The 15,894-nt window shown below is 38.3% G+C and overlaps 1 protein-coding gene across 2 annotated transcripts in view; it reads left to right on the forward strand.

Annotated features, from left to right (window-relative positions):
- The window catches only part of PRKD3 (protein kinase D3), an 81,787-nt gene extending 78,421 nt beyond the window's left edge, over positions 1–3,366 (forward strand). The window contains exons 18-19 of one of the 2 annotated variants that reach the window (XM_054979990.1): positions 760–845; positions 2,154–3,366. In XM_054979990.1, coding sequence (XP_054835965.1) covers positions 760–845; positions 2,154–2,327 — 260 coding nt within the window. In that variant the 3' untranslated portion in view covers positions 2,328–3,366. Of the gene's footprint in view, positions 1–119; positions 846–2,153 lie in introns of those variants that run through there. The other variant, XM_054979997.1, reaches the window with a different exon arrangement.
- Positions 3,367–15,894: the final 12,528 nt, after the last annotated feature.

The raw sequence follows: 15,894 nt of genomic DNA on the forward strand, positions 1-15,894 counted from the left end.
CAGTGGTGGGGTGGGTCTGTACATAAAGAAATCTCCAGTAGGGCCAGGAACTAAATTTAGACAATTTGCAATCTGTTATTTTATTTACTTCATTTATACCCTACTTTTCTCCCCAATAGGGACCTAAAGCAGTTTACATTGTTCTCCTCTCCTCCAGTTTATCCTGACAGCAATTCTCTGAGGTATGCTAGGTCGATAGTGTGCAGTTGGCACAGCATCACCCACCAAGCTTCCATGGCAGAGTGGGGATTTGAACCTAGGTCTTCCAGATCGTAATAAGACAGTCTAACCACTACACTACATTGGCTTTCATTTTTTTTAACAGCATACCTTTCCACTGAACATAAACTTTTAGATGTAATAATCCAGTCTAAAGAGCGTAAAGAAAACTTTCTTAATTGTAGATGTTAAATTGTATTGAAAATATCCAAAGTTTTTAAAGTATTCCATTATTCGACTTTGCTAAACTCAGCAGGATATAGTCCCAATTAAAATTTACCAGATTTCAGCATAGGATGCCATTACATCCAGTTACCAGCGAAACTTTAGTTCTTGATTTCAGAGGGAGATGAATCACTCCATTACTGAGTGTTTACACGTAAGCACAGGCTTTTAAAGCTTTCCTTTTGTCTCTTGAATGTTTTGTGTAAGTCTCTTGGCTTGATATATTCAGTTTTTCTTTCAAAACTATTATTAAGGGGCACAGGGAAGAAATTAAATGTTTGTCCTAATTATTTGTTCACTTGCTTCCTCCTCCAGCTATCGATTTAATAAACAATTTGCTGCAAGTGAAAATGAGAAAACGTTACAGTGTTGACAAATCTCTTAGTCATCCTTGGTTACAGGTATACCTGATATGTATATTTAACCAGTCCAATTACATGAATCAAAATCTGACTGAATATCAAAGCCTTTGCAAAACATGATGATTTTAGTACAAGTTACTATTTTTAATCGAGTACAGCTTCCTAATGTTGTAGAATACTAGCTCTGCCTTTCTGGGAACAATGTAAGGAATTCATTTCAGGCTCATGAATTGTTTGAAGTGCCATATTTAGACACTATTTTCTGTTGCCTGCCCAGACTCCTGGGATAGCATGGATTATAAATCTAAGTGCCTGCTTATTCTCCACTTCCTTGCTGTCCCAGATTTTTCCTTTCATTCCGAGTTCAGGTCTTCTCCACTAACTCTGGCCCATCCATAACATTTCAGAGTTAGACCTCTGATACACGTCATGTGCTGGCTTCTGTAACATGCATCCATCCCTCAGTATTGATGACATAGAATGGAACCAGTTGTTTTATCAGCAGACAAATGTCCCCAGTCCACATTTGCTGAGAAACAAGTGATTTGGTGGGGAAAAGGCACTTCAGAGGAAAGACTGGCAAGCAGGAGGGAGGGGTGTCTACTCTGATTCTTCCCTGGAAGAGCCATCCAAGACTATTTTCTCCCCCTGCCCCAAATTTTAGAGTTTAGCTTGAGGTGGGGGGAAGGATTATTTAAAACTGCTGAGGCATCACTTGCAGGGAAGAATCAGTTGTAGTGAGAGAAGGCAGATTTGGCTACTTGATGAAGGTGGACCAGGTAAATTGAGCGGGTCAGTCACGTTTCTTGAATCAGCATTGTCTTCACTCTGAATGGCAGATTTTTTGCACCTTTGGGAACAACATGTACAAATATACAAGAGTGCTCCCCACTTTTCAGCTGATTCTCTGGTGCAACTCTGTTGGTGGTCTCTTCTTTGAGACCAAGTCAGTCTTACATCCTAATGGCAAACGTCTTTCCAGAGACTTTGGCTTGCTTTGCTGTTGGGCACGCAGGTGCTGGGAGAAGCCTGCCGAGGTGTTTTAATGGATAGAGTTCGGCTTCTCATTCAGTTGTGCTGTTGTGCTAGTGCCGTGTCGTGCTGATGTCTTCTGGGAGGTGTCTATGCCTGTTGAAGAACCTGCAGGAAGAAAGCTCCTTGGTTATGTCTGACCTGCAAAAGCCACATTTGATTGTATTGTGGTAGATGTGGATTATGCAAAGGTGATGAGGGGGTGGGCAAAGAACATTATTCAGCTTAAGAAACTTGTGGTGTTGTATTAAAGTTGTTCCTTTTTTTTTTACTGTTGTGTTTCTCAAAGTACAATCTAAATTTCCCCCCCTTCAGGATTATCAAACTTGGCTTGACCTTCGAGAGTTTGAAACTCGTATTGGAGAGCGCTATATTACCCATGAGAGTGATGATGCTCGCTGGGAAGAACATGCTTATGAACACAATCTTATATACCCCAAACATTTCATTATGGCCCCCAATCCAGATGATATGGAGGAAGACCCATAATTCTCTGTAGAAGGCACCTAAGTTAAATGCTTACTGGGGCAAGTGTTGCTCTTCGCTGTTCAGGTGAATCAGTCTACAAAGCAGTGGAGGATCCTGCATCAGTTTGTGGACAGACTAGATGATCTGGAAAGTCTTTCTCCATCTCCAATTTTTATGACAATGAATGTGATCCAGCACTGGGTTAAAAGCCATGAAACATTTTGTGTAACATTGCCTTACCTGAACATCACAGTGATGTTATTGACAGATGAAGTGCAGAGACTCAATGTAGTGTGTAAATTTTCCAGTTTTGTAGTTTACACAATAACAAAACAATTTGTAATGGTTTTCTAGTCCCTACATGTTAAGCCATAGATTTTTTTTTTTGGTATTTAGATACATCTTTTAGGAAGCTGTAAAATAAAAAGAACCTGAACTATATACCATGACAAGATAACTATAAAAAGCTTGATTGTAAGGCCCATAGAAAAACTGGTATTTATTTAGCAGATATGCCTTGGCAAAGCAATAAAGATAATGGGGACTAATAATACTGAAAAATGTCAAGATTCTTAGGTTCTTCAGTATGATTGGAACATTCTTTTGATTATGGGAATTCAGTGGAGTAAAAGTACTTCACATTCCTGATGAATGCTGACACGTTACTTAGCCCTTTGGGTTGTAAGGAGAGCAATAATTTACAACAGATGGCAGGTCAGTACTGTGTGGTAGATGTTAATACGACTTGGATGTATTGATTTGGATCTTCACCTACCTGATGGCAAGTTCCAAAGATTCTATTTTACATGCAGTAGAAAAATATGGGAAGAGGGAACTTGCTTCCCTTGCTGTTCTTGGTACAGTGAATCCCACCATTAGACAAAAGTTGTTCATTTTACTTTTCAGTGGGAGTTGCTGCCTCAGACTCAATAAAATGAAGTTCCAACTGTGTTCAGTTCTTCATAAACACTGCTGTTCCACCAAACAGGATGCAAGGTTAAAAGTAGTGCTTACATAAATAGAGCAATCCATATCAATGAATTATTCAAAGTGTGCTATAATACAGAAATATCCATTCATCAGTCCACACCAAACTGCCCATATGCCTGAAGCAGAAAACAGTTCATTACATAGGTTTAAGCAAGCTAAGTAATTTAGTGATATAACTTCAGAAGGATCAGCTATACCACTCAGCAAGCTAAGCAATCTAGTGGTTAGCTTCAGAAAGATCTTGTACAGTAACTTAATTTGAAACATTTTCATTCCTCTTTGTTTATGGTAAAGGAATTTGTTAGATTGATATTCTCTCAGTTTTAGAGGCAGTGTTTGTCTGATGTTTAGATTTCAGATACAGAAGTGATTTATGAAATCCTAATTTCAGATACATAGGATTGTATTAAAGATCGCAGTATCATTTGGAATTGCAGTTTTATCATCAAAACCATCTGAGTCAGTGTATTTGAATATAAAATATTGTGTCATATGTGCCCATCAGTTGATGATATGATGAACCTGGAAAGTGTGACTACAGAGAGCTGTTTGAGGTGACATGAAAACTCTGTCTGTGGTGATTGATCATGTTGGCTTTCACATATGCATATTTGGATTGGGCATTTTTTCCATCATAGGGTTGGAAGGAACCTCCAGGGTCATCTAGTCCAATCCCCTGCACAATGTGGGAAATCACAATTACCTCACCTCACACCACAAGTGCTCCATGCTTCATGCCCAGAAGATGGCAAAACACAAGCTGGCCTGTGGAAAATTGCTTCCTGACTCCAAAGTGGTGATCAGCCTTACCCTGGGCATGTAAGAAGGGGCCACAAGAACTAAGCACTGATACAACTCTTCCTGTCCTCCCTCTTATGATCTGCCTAGGTTTACAGAATCAATATTACTGTCAAATGGGCATCAAATGACTGCATGAATAAATCCACTCCAAGTCCTATAATCTTTAAACCTATGTAATGAACTGCTTTCTGCTTCAGGCATATGGGCAGTTTGGTGTGCACTGATGAATGGATATTTCTGTATTATAGCACACTTTGAATAATTCATTGTCACTATGAGAGCAGTACTTGGTTCAGCAGTTAAGTCCCATTCATGGCCTTTTCTGCATGGCATACAGTGGGTTTTCCAGGTATTCAGCCCATGAAGAATGAATCTGCTTTTGGGTTCTATAATTCTGCACTTTAAAAAATGCCCTATTTCTCCTACAGGCTTTCTGGGGGAAGTTGAATGTCAGCACTTTCACCACTGGTTTTTTGCAGTGTTTGGACATTAGAGGGGGTTGTGGTTAACCTCTACCTCACCCCATTTGAGTGCCAAAATTTAAAAGAAAATTCTGTGTTTTGATTGGCTGAGGCATTCTGGAGGGAAAGTTTAAAATATTAAGCAGGATTTTTTCCCTTTAAAAACAATGTTGCAGTGTTGTTTAACACAACACACTCCTGCACAATCTTGTGTTAGACATGATAAAATTTCTGCTGAGATCACATAACAATGAAAGAGGAAGGAAAGAAGTAGTTAAACACTGATGTTCCACCAAACAGGATGCAAGGTTAAAAGTAGTGCTTAAATAAATAGGGCGATCCATATCATTGGCACTGTTAGATGTTGCAGCTGTAACACTGGGAACTGACCACTGGGCAACAAATTTGTGACAGCAAATTTGCCACAGTGATAATTTGTAAACTGTGTCTAAGTGCTCTGGTAAACCTGCTTGTGGATTGTAATCATTAGCTCTTTTCCTGTCATTTGATGTTATACTCTGTGTGTGACTGGATTGTAAGATCAATGTGTACAATCTTGAGCTTGAAATTTATTTCAAGAAATTATACCATGAAAAAAATCCTCTTCTAGAATATTGTAGCTGCTTGGAAAAGCACAACAGACAAGTCAAGATGGATGAGGCTTTCCCCTAAAAATACTGATTTCAAAATGATGGAATCATTCCCAATGGCTATTCCTGTGGCTGGACCATTAATAGTCAATAGGTATCAACAGACACACATGCAGATTTTTAAAACAAAATGATCCATGATTTTACTATTTCCTAATGAAAAAAATTTAAATTTTTTACTTTTATCTACTACTAAATTTTTCTTACAATATGTGTTATAAGTGAAAAGAAAGCTGTATATCAGGGATGGGGATGATAAGTAAAGCTTTAAACTTATGCCATGGGATGAATAAAACTAATGGAAGTCACTGTCCAAAACTACTCCCAATCAGGCTGAAAGTTTAGTTTTGGATATACAGTTGGAACTATTCTGTATTATATTCAGTGGATGGGTCTGAACATAGAAAATGGCTGTTTGAACACTGTTAAACTTCCACTTTAGCATTGGATTTCCAGATAGAATAGCTGACTAGAAAAGAAAGTGAGGTGTTTCATTACTTATTCTTAATATTCTTAAAAAGTTCTGCAGCAACAGGATGCAATCAAAACTGGTTCCAATTATACTTAAGATCACTTTCACTGTTAAAAGCAAGATTCGGGTCCAGTAGCACCTTAAAGTCCAACTAGATTTCCAGGGTATGAACTTTTCAGAGTCAAAGCTTTCTTTGTCCGTTGGTCTTTAAGGTGCTGCTGGACTTAACTCTTGCTTTTCTACTACAGACCAACACAGCTACCCACCTAAAATTATTTTGTGTTAAGTCATTATATAACCAAGAAGACACAGTATAAAATATGCTTCAAAAATGAATTTCAGGCCTCTGAAATGTTGTGGACCAATAGAGTAGGATTACAAACCCTGTTGTGGATGAATGTAAAATAACTGGAATTTTTCTTCTCTAATAACTGTTACACACACCTTACAAACTATAAATAAAGCTGCATAGCTTGCACTGTAAACTTTCCTATGAACGTCTAAAATAGTATTAAAGCTTTTAAGTTACTGACAAAGATGTCATTAATCAGTTGCTCTAGGTGAATTTGTACCCAGTGTTGCATTATCATTAACCTTTGTTTTTGAGTTAAGTTGCATTCATTGAAGAAATAGTGCTGTATTGATGCTAGAAGATATTCATGTAAAACTTGTAGCCTCAAAAAAACACTGTCAAGTACTTTTTATATTTTTATAAGTCCCATTGTAAATATCTTCTAAACTCAAAAATAAATTTTATTTCTCATAACACTGTATCAGGATCTCTTCTTGCCCAGGTATAGCTACGAAAATATAAATTTATATGGCTGTAAAGTAATTGTAGGATGCTACTTTTTAAAGTGCCACACATGCTGGATCTACATATATACCTGCTGCTAGAAGCTCGCAGACAAAAAAAACCCCTTGCTGGTTACGTCAAAGAAATGTATGAAATGAAGTTTCTCCACCCTGCCCTGGCACTTATTACCCCCTTTAAACTACCCAAACACAATGAAACAATGACAAAAGCTACAAATGCCAAAACTTCCTCTTCAAAGAACTACTGGTAGCAACCTTATGCTATTTTGGCTTGATATTCTAAGCTCCCTACTACTCTCTTACTTACCCACTCAGTCCTCTCAAGCTTCACCAGTTCCTGGGTCTTCTTCCCAAGTGGTCAGCCAGCCCCACAGAGTTGATCCTGTCCTTGGACCTATCTGATGTTTTAACCCCAAAGTGACTTGTCAAAGAAACTGAACTGCAAACATTTAAGTTTCCCCCCCGAGCAGTCAGAATTTTGTGTTTGCTCAACTGCTATCAGGAATCTTGCTATCACAAGTACAGAGCAAAACAGATTATGTGGAAAATCAGGCTATTTGCTATGTTTCATAGAATAGGGCAGATGCTTCCTGTTTGGAAAACGTCCTTTCCCTCAAGTAGATACACACAGTAGGAGAGCTGAGATGGGGACTTCAAGGATTTATAGTTGCCATGCACTGGGGAGGATGAGTGGTTTAACCTCCCTCTTACCTTTTTCCTTATGCAATTTTCCTCTATAACTGCTATTTGCTGTGGTCAGGGAGGAGGGGCATACAGGTATGCAATCTCTACTCAGAGAAGATTCTACTCATTATCATAAAGTGTGACATCAGCTAATTTCAAAACAAAAAGCCTGCTAGATCAGGCCAGTGGTCCATCTAGGCCAACATCTTGTTTCATACAGTGGTCAACCAGTTACTATGGAGAATGAACAACAGGGCATAGATGTTGCCTCCTGTCACTGGTAGTCAGAGGTTTTCTACCTCTGAATATGGGGGTTCCCTTTAATCACCATGGCTAGTAGCCACTGATGGACCTATTCTCCATCAGTTGCTACTAGCCATGGTGACTAAAGGGAACCCCCATATTCAGAGGTAGAAAACCTCTGACTACCAGTGAGACCTATTCTCCATCAGTTTGTCCCTCTTTAAAGTCTCTTGTGTCCTAACCTGGATAGCCGAGGAAAACTTTGATCTTGTCAGATCTCAAAAGCTAAGCAGGGTCAACCTTTGTTATTAATAGGATGCGAGACCTCTAAAGATGACCAAGGTTGTTACGCATGGCAGGCAATAGCAAACCACCTCTGTTGGTCTCTTGCCTTGAAAACCACAGCAGGTGGTTGTCATGTCAGCTATAAATTGATGGCACTTTCCTCCACCACCAAAGCCACCTATGCTTTGGGCTGTCACTACATCCTATGGCAGTTAATTTCACTTTCTTTCCCCCCTCCTTTTTTAAAATAAAGTTTTATTTAAAGAAAAAGGAAAAAAACAGTTAATAGTGCATAGAACCTTATTCATAAAAATATTAAATACATCTGAAGGATTGTGCTTAAATATCATAAGTTGATTAATATATTTGAAGTAAAATGAATACAGGATATAGTTAAAATGTATAAAAACAAATAGTAATTCTACCTATTATTGGAATCTAACAAAAATAAAACTGTCCACTTTAAATTCTATAATATTAATCCCATTATTCAACTTAAAAACTTGATATTGGCGTAATCTTGAATTAGTAGATTTGTCTCTTTTATATATAATGTTAGTCCATTGAAACCCAAAGTTGGAGGAATTAATAAAAGCCTAATATGGAGGAGTCTTACTTAAAAAAAAAAGGAATAAGAAAACATTTACTTTAGGGAAATATAAAAGTCATATTGTTATGAGTAACCCTTTTTAATTAGGTAGGTTAAAAAAAGATACTATATAATAATTGGTAAACTAAGATTAGTCAAAACTTAAATAAAAAAATTAACCTATTATTTATTTGATATGTTAACCATTAACCAATAGGAGTGATAAGACATTAGTAGAATATAATATTTCAACAAAAAAGGAGAAGAATAGTAAACTTCAAAAGAAGAATATTAATTATATAAAAAGAGAAGGGAAAGAACCTTAACAGTTACTTTAAAGAAATATATCAATAAGCTGCTAGATAGTAATTTTTACCCTCCATCAAAAATGGAACTAAATCAAGATAAATTACTAAAAGATATCTTTTTAAATTGAAGCTTCATCTGAGGGAAGAATTTCATTTATTTAAACTGAACTTTTACTCAATCTAGAAAAAATCTATATGTTAAAAAAATTTAAATCATAAATTGCACATTTGATGTATTTATGACTTATTTTACTATTCATTATGAATATCAGATCTTCTAAAATTAAACTTTGAAGCACCGATTATACATTGTGGGTTGAATTATTTGACATATATAGAATAAATTGATGACAATTTTTATAAAATAAACTATAATTACATTTTGAAAATATATGCCCATATTATCCTCTTTGCAACTTTAACCCTTAAAATTTCCTTAGGTAAAACCTCCTGGATCAAAATTGCCATGGATCTTCACACAGTCCTCCCAAAAACCTAAATTATTTTTCCTGATTTCAGGGTCTGCTTATAATGAATCTAGGAATTCAGTTCCCTTCCCAACATCACTTCCCCTGTTCCTTGAATTCTTGAATGGCTTGATTATTCTTTGAGATGCTTGATTTATTTTAGGCAGTCCAAATCCGTCAAATCCATAGAACAAATCTTCAGAAACTTCTTTCATGGTCTAGTCAAATTGTTGTGATTGCAGTTAGTTTCTTATCTTCTAAATTTAGTTTTGGGGAGTCTTAGTCCTCTTGACATATTTTCATTAAAATATTTCCATAGTCTTGCTTAAATTGGCTTATCAAACTTCCAAGCTTGGTTGAGATCTTGGAAATTAATTGAACGATTTCCATTTTCATCTTTAGGCCAGTAGATGGTAGTAATGTATCAGAAATAGTTTTCAATTTAATTATTGCGCAGTTCAAATTCCGCCACCTTTTCGATACTTGTTTATTTCAACCAATTAACTAAATCTCTAATATAAAAGTTTTATATCCTTCCCTTTGAGTGATTTGTAGTTCAAAATTAATCCAGTAACCAAGTCACTTGTTATATTCCTTCATAAAACGAGTGCAATAAGGTTGGCGAAAAATGAAAAAAGGAAAGTAATCCTGGCAAGTTCCCAAATACAATTAAGATTAAGGCAGTTCTGTAAATATCAGTGGCTTACCAATAAAAGATAAAGTCCCAATTATTTATAGCTCTCAGTATCTGAACAAAATTAAGTGCCTCTCACTTAGTTGAGTCAGAGTTGAGCTGGTTTTCAAAAGTCTTTTAGTCAGTAGATCAGTATTACATTTGAAGATGGAAAATAAAGTAAAAAAGGAAAAATGAAGCACAGTTCCTTCCTCTTGCAAAAGAGAGAGAGAGAGAGAGCGCGAAAAGAAGGATAGGTCCTAGCACAAATAGATAGCTGACTTATATTTACAAAAGTCCCCTTCTGGCCACCTCAGTTCCGCTTTGCGAGATGTTCCTGCATCTTTGGGAGTCAGGGAGTATCCAACTCTCTAATTAAAAAGAGCCAAACAATTCTCCTGTTGATCTGATAATCGCCTGCTGGGTGCCTCTTGATAAGAGACAGGTTTCGGACTGATTTATTGAGTCCTGCCTGGCTATCTATATAGCCCTTTAAAGCAGAAATGGGAGAGAACTCATAAAATGAGTCTTAGTCCATCACCATTGGGGGAGGAGTCTCCAATTCCACATTTTCTTCATTCATTGAGTAAAAAAGTACTTTTTTGGTGTGTCTTTTACCCCCTAATTCTAGTACTTAAGGAGAAAAAGTTGTCTCTATTCACTCTCTCTTCCTTACATAAAATTTTATATAACCTGTATCATGTCCTCCCTCAATAGTCTTTTTTTTTCTAAATTGAAAAATCTCAGCCTCTTTAGAAAAAAGACATAATAAAACTAGAGGTGTGGACCAAAAAATCCAGGTTATCTGCACCTGGATTTCAGGAGTCCCCCCAAAAATCTGGGATCCCTGAAATCCAAATAAGATTCTCTAATGTAGTTTGACAATTATTCCTTATGGGCAAAACTATCCAGAGAAGATGGGGGGGCATTTTTAAAGCAAGCTTCACCAGATTTGCAGAGACCCTACTCCTGACTATCCTGTAAAGGCCTCCCCCAAGTTTCAGGAAGGTTGGACCCCAGGGTCCAATTTTATGGGCCCCTGAACAAGCCACTCTCCATTGTTTCCTATGGTGAGAAAATTTCCAGGCTGGCTCTCAGGCAGAAACACCCAGGGGCAAGGCCACCACTGGCCAAAGGTGTACTTCTAAATGCAATCTCAACCCAGAGAAAGCTCCAAAGAACCAAACTTAAACCAAGGGAACGAAATCCCCCCAGAACCAAAGTGATGCAAGGAGACTATAATCAAATCAGAAAATCATGTCAAATCAGCAGATTCCAGCAAAAGCAAACTGAAGCAAGAGACACTGTTCTAACTTAGCCCAACAGAACCAGAGTCACTCACAGAAGCCAGGTAGAGCAATTAGCAAATAAATGAACAGCAAGTATCTAGAATTAACTTTTCCTTTCCTTTTATTCCCTTAGAAGTTCATCGATTAACAAATCTTGAGCAGCAGAAATTTCTTTTTCATCATTTTTTGGACACAAGGGTTAGAAGGAGTGACACAAATTTTGCTACCGGTAAAGTAGGATCATTATCTCGCAACAAATAAAACAATATTTCTGAGGTGGAGGGGGTGATTGATCAGTGATAAGTGGCTTAATATAGTCTCTGATAGCCTCATACATACAGCATTCAAGCAGGACATGTAAGGATGTATCAGTCCTATTGAGACAGATTGTCAGAATAAAGTATATTCAAAAATCTTCCTTTTAAAACCATAGAAGATATAATATTCAATCTAGCAAACAAAGAAGCTCTGCAATAACATGGAATGGTTAAATAATACATACCGAGAGGTAAAGATTTCGGAGAAGTAATGCCAAGGAACAAGGGAGAACAGACAAGTCAAACTCTTAATGTCAAACTTCCACGGTCAATTCCTAAAACACGCTTTTCAATTAAAGAGAAAGCTTTTGCTTTGCCCATATTAGAAGTAATGAGAAACTGTCATTACTCATCCAAAGCTTTCATCCAAACCGATTTGAAAGTATTCCATTTCAAGGCACCCAATAGGCTGTCCTCAGCATCTGATGAAGAGAACTGTGGTTCTCAAAAGCTTATGCTACAGTAAAGTTGGTTAGTCTTAAAGGTGCTACTGGACTCTCTACTATTCAGCAAAAAACAGTTTAATCTCAATCTGAGGGCAGAGCCATGTTCTTGCTTCCAAAGATGTTTGGTCAAATTCCACCCGCAATGCAGTATCTGAGGCACAACAATTTTCAACAATTTTCTTAGAAATTGAGCAAGGGGTTGATCAATATTGTCAGACACAACTTTAGTCCAAATAGCAGAACTGAAAAGAATTAGGAGATCTGTTTTCAAGTTAATGGCCTGCATAGGTTCCACGGATGTACTTTCCCCTCTTATTATAGAAGAACCTATTTATAGCATTTGCACAGGGTTTTGTTTTGTTAAATGCCATTATGTGTTGGGAATTCCAAAATAAGTCTGCTGAAAAGAGAATCCCCAAATAAGGTCCCAACTTGCTCAATATCAAACCTGTTGATTGACCAATGTAATGGGTCATCTCCTACTTTTGGAGAAGACTTAAGATTTTAGATTTCTGGTAGTTAATCACCAGACTCTCACACAGATAATAGTTGGAAAAAATTTGTAAGACCCTTTGCAGACCAACCCTATTGCGAGACAAAATGGTGTTATCAGCCGCATAAAGCAATACAGGGACACGAGTCTCAGCTAATTTGGGTAGATGGCATCAATCAGCAAAATTTAATGCTAAATTGTTAAATACAGATTAAATAGAAAAGGAGCTAGTAGGTAGCCCTCTCTTATCCCTTTTTCCATCTTAAATGAGTTCTTCATACCCACAACGCACTTCAACAGTTGAGCCAAAATACAATTGTTGTATAAGCCCTGGAAGTTTTTTATTAGTGATAGTTTGGACAAGTTTACTCCACACTTTTGGAGGATTTATAGAATCAAAGGCCCCTTTAAGATCCATAAAGGCCACATATAATTGCCCTCAATTGAAGGATGAATATTTCTCAGCCAGGTGGTAAAGGACTAGGCAGTGGTCATAAGTTGAGGAACCACATTTGAAACCAATCTCAAACCCTGGTCAGCTCAAAAGTAGAGTCTGAAACAGATTTCAGCTGAGGTCCTCCTCAGCATCGTTCTCAGACTGTTCATCTTTTAGGGTATGGAATCTATTTGAAGTTTCAACTCTAAAAGTAAAGGTGTCTAACTTGCTTTGTTTTGGGATGAATTAACAGAATTGAAAGGATATTCCCTCTTCCTACCCATTCCAATCACCTATGGCCATGTGTAATATGACAAGCGGAAAAGGTTAAATAGATAGTTATTTTTAAAAAGCTAAATCTATGTAGCTACATTGTATGCTTTGTAGCTCTTATTTCAGATAAGGAAACTCAGCAGAATGTAAGGAGAGAGAAAGGGGAAAATAGAAAGTATTAAAAGCCTGCAGAAGTTAAAATTGGAAGCCTCTGAGCAGAACACAGCTTTGAGATTTCTTTGCAATCAAATGGGAACTGGAACTTCCCCTATCTAGAACTAAGATCGAAGTTCAAATAACTAATTTGGCAAAAGTCAAAGTGCCACCCCAGAAGAGCTAAAGTAGTTTTTAAAAGGTTAACTGTAAGATAAAACTTGTCCCTCCCCTCCTCTTCACACCCTATCCCTTCCAGACACCAGACCAACCCCCCTCCCCAAAAGATAAGAAAAACCAGTGAATCTACAGCTCTTAAACCAGTTCCTCCAACAGGCAGCACAGGTCTCTTGGCACTACAGCAGTAGGCAAGCAGGAAATCGATTGGTAATCCCTTCCCAAAGGCAAAGAGAAGAGAGCAGGACAGGCAAGAGAACCTGCAACACTCAGCAGCAGTCTGTCTTCAAGACCAGACCACACAAAATGGTCTGCTGTTTTAACTCCCTTGCAGAAAGTTTGAAAAAGGCTCTGTCCTTCTCAGAGTATCTTATTGGCCACACAAGGAGAGCTCCTGCACAGATTGGCCATTCTGCCTTACTCCCTCCTCTCTTAGAAAAACATATGGGAGAAGACAGGGAAACAACCAGCCAAGATGCTGAAGCCACATTTCCCGGATTAACCCAGGTTCACCAGGACATGTGTGTGTGTGTCTTGATCCAGATTCTTGGATAGGATGTGAGATTTTGTCATTTGATCCAGGAAAACCATATTTAGCTGGATCGACATAAATCTGGCTTTTGTCCCAGTTCCTGGACTCAGATCGTACATCCCTAGATAGGATAGTAACTTACAAATGTTTCCCCAAAGTCAAACTCAGTTATATACAAGAGATCTTTTAAAATACAAGGATAGGTGAACTCGTAAAAAATTATTCTTTCTATCTCAGAATATATCTTATTCTGTCTCCTCAAATTTACTGTCTGTTTGAAGTATTGTCGAAGGCTTTCACGGCCGGAGAACGATGGTTGTTGTGGGTTTTCCGGGCTGTATTGCCGTGGTCTTGGCATTGTAGTTCCTGACGTTTCGCCAGCAGCTGTGGCTGGCATCTTCAGAGGTGTAGCACCAAAAGACAGAGATCTCTCAGTGTGAGATCTCTGTCTTTTGGTGCTACACCTCTGAAGATGCCAGCCACAGCTGCTGGCGAAACGTCAGGAACTACAATGCCAAGACCACGGCAATACAGCCCGGAAAACCCACAACAACCAATGTCTGTTTGAACATTATTAAGCAAGTGAGCCCTGATTGGCTGTTAGTTGGTAGGGTGATTGTTATGATCTTTACTTTCCTTGGGGTAGATTTTTCCTTTAATCTTTCCCTTAACACCCTCTGGGTAGTTTGCTGCTACCAGGAATATTATATTCCAATATATTTTATTTAAGTTTTCCCTTTGGTAACGTTCCTAAGCGTCAGGCTCCTTCGTGGTTCTATGTGGCCCTGAGGATAGGAATGGGATATAGAATTGACAGCTACTCTGGGATATAACAAAACAAAAATAAACTTTTATTTAGTCAAGAAGCGTATCAGTTTCATAAACGTAGTTCTCGGTTCTTAAAGTTACTTCCTATAAACTCATTCACACAGATCTCTTCTAAGGCTTCACACACAGTTAGCCTCTTTCTCTAACTCAATATTTCTCTCACAGAAATGCTTAGAACTCCTCAGGCAGTACACAGCTAGCCTCTCTTTCTCTGACTCTCACTCACAGAAATATGAAACCTGCTCAGGCAGCACACAGCTGGCCTCTCCTTCCCTGAGTGTCCTTTCACAAACATGCTCAGTTCAGGTTCCACACAGGTTATATTTCTCTCATAAATACTTCAGTATACTCAGGCAGCACACAGCTAGCCTGCTTTCTTCTGACTGCCTGTTTTCTCTGCACTCTCAGCCTCAAACTGCATTCACTCCACCCACCCTCTCAGTCATCAACCAATCATATCACTCACTCTTCCCTCTCTCTCTCTCTCTCTCTCACCCCCACTCTTCACCTAGTTCACCAAGCATTTAAAGACACATGCACACATTTACTTGAAATCATTAGTGATGCTTGGAGTCCTAAAAGATAGCTTCTCAGCTTACTTGTTCCCTTCTCTATTATTCCTTTACTATCAAGTTGAGAGAGAAGCTACTGGTTCTATGCCCCTCATCATCTCAGTATGCCTCCCACTGCATGGCATGGAAATGGACTCTTCTGCTGAATGAATGGGTGAGAAACCACCAGCTAAGAAGCTAACCAGAGATGCATAAGAAGCAAGTTTTATGTGTTTTAGTCAGGCAGATTTTAGCTAGCAACAGAAAGGTTTATTTGGTGTAGTGGTTAAGAGCAGCAGGACTCTAATCTGGAGAACCGGGTTTGATTCCCCACTCCTCCACTTGAAGCCAGCTGGGTGACTTTGGGTCAGTCATACCTTCTCGTTCTCTCAGCCCCACCCACCTCACAGGGTGATAGTTGTGAAGATAATAGTAACACTTTGTAAACCGCTCTGAGTGGGCATTAAGTTGTCCTGAAGGGCAGTATATAAATCAAATGTTGTTATTATATGGTTGAGGTTGAGGCTGGTTGAGATATATGGTTGAGACTGGTTCATGGATGAGCCTTCTGGACAGACACCTGAGAAGAAGGAATGAACCCCTCTCTTTCATCTGTTGGACCACTGCTGTCCCTCACCTCCCACCCATAGAAAT

This window comes from Eublepharis macularius, chromosome 1 (assembly GCF_028583425.1).
Source record: "Eublepharis macularius isolate TG4126 chromosome 1, MPM_Emac_v1.0, whole genome shotgun sequence".
NCBI lineage: Eukaryota > Metazoa > Chordata > Lepidosauria > Squamata > Eublepharidae > Eublepharis > Eublepharis macularius.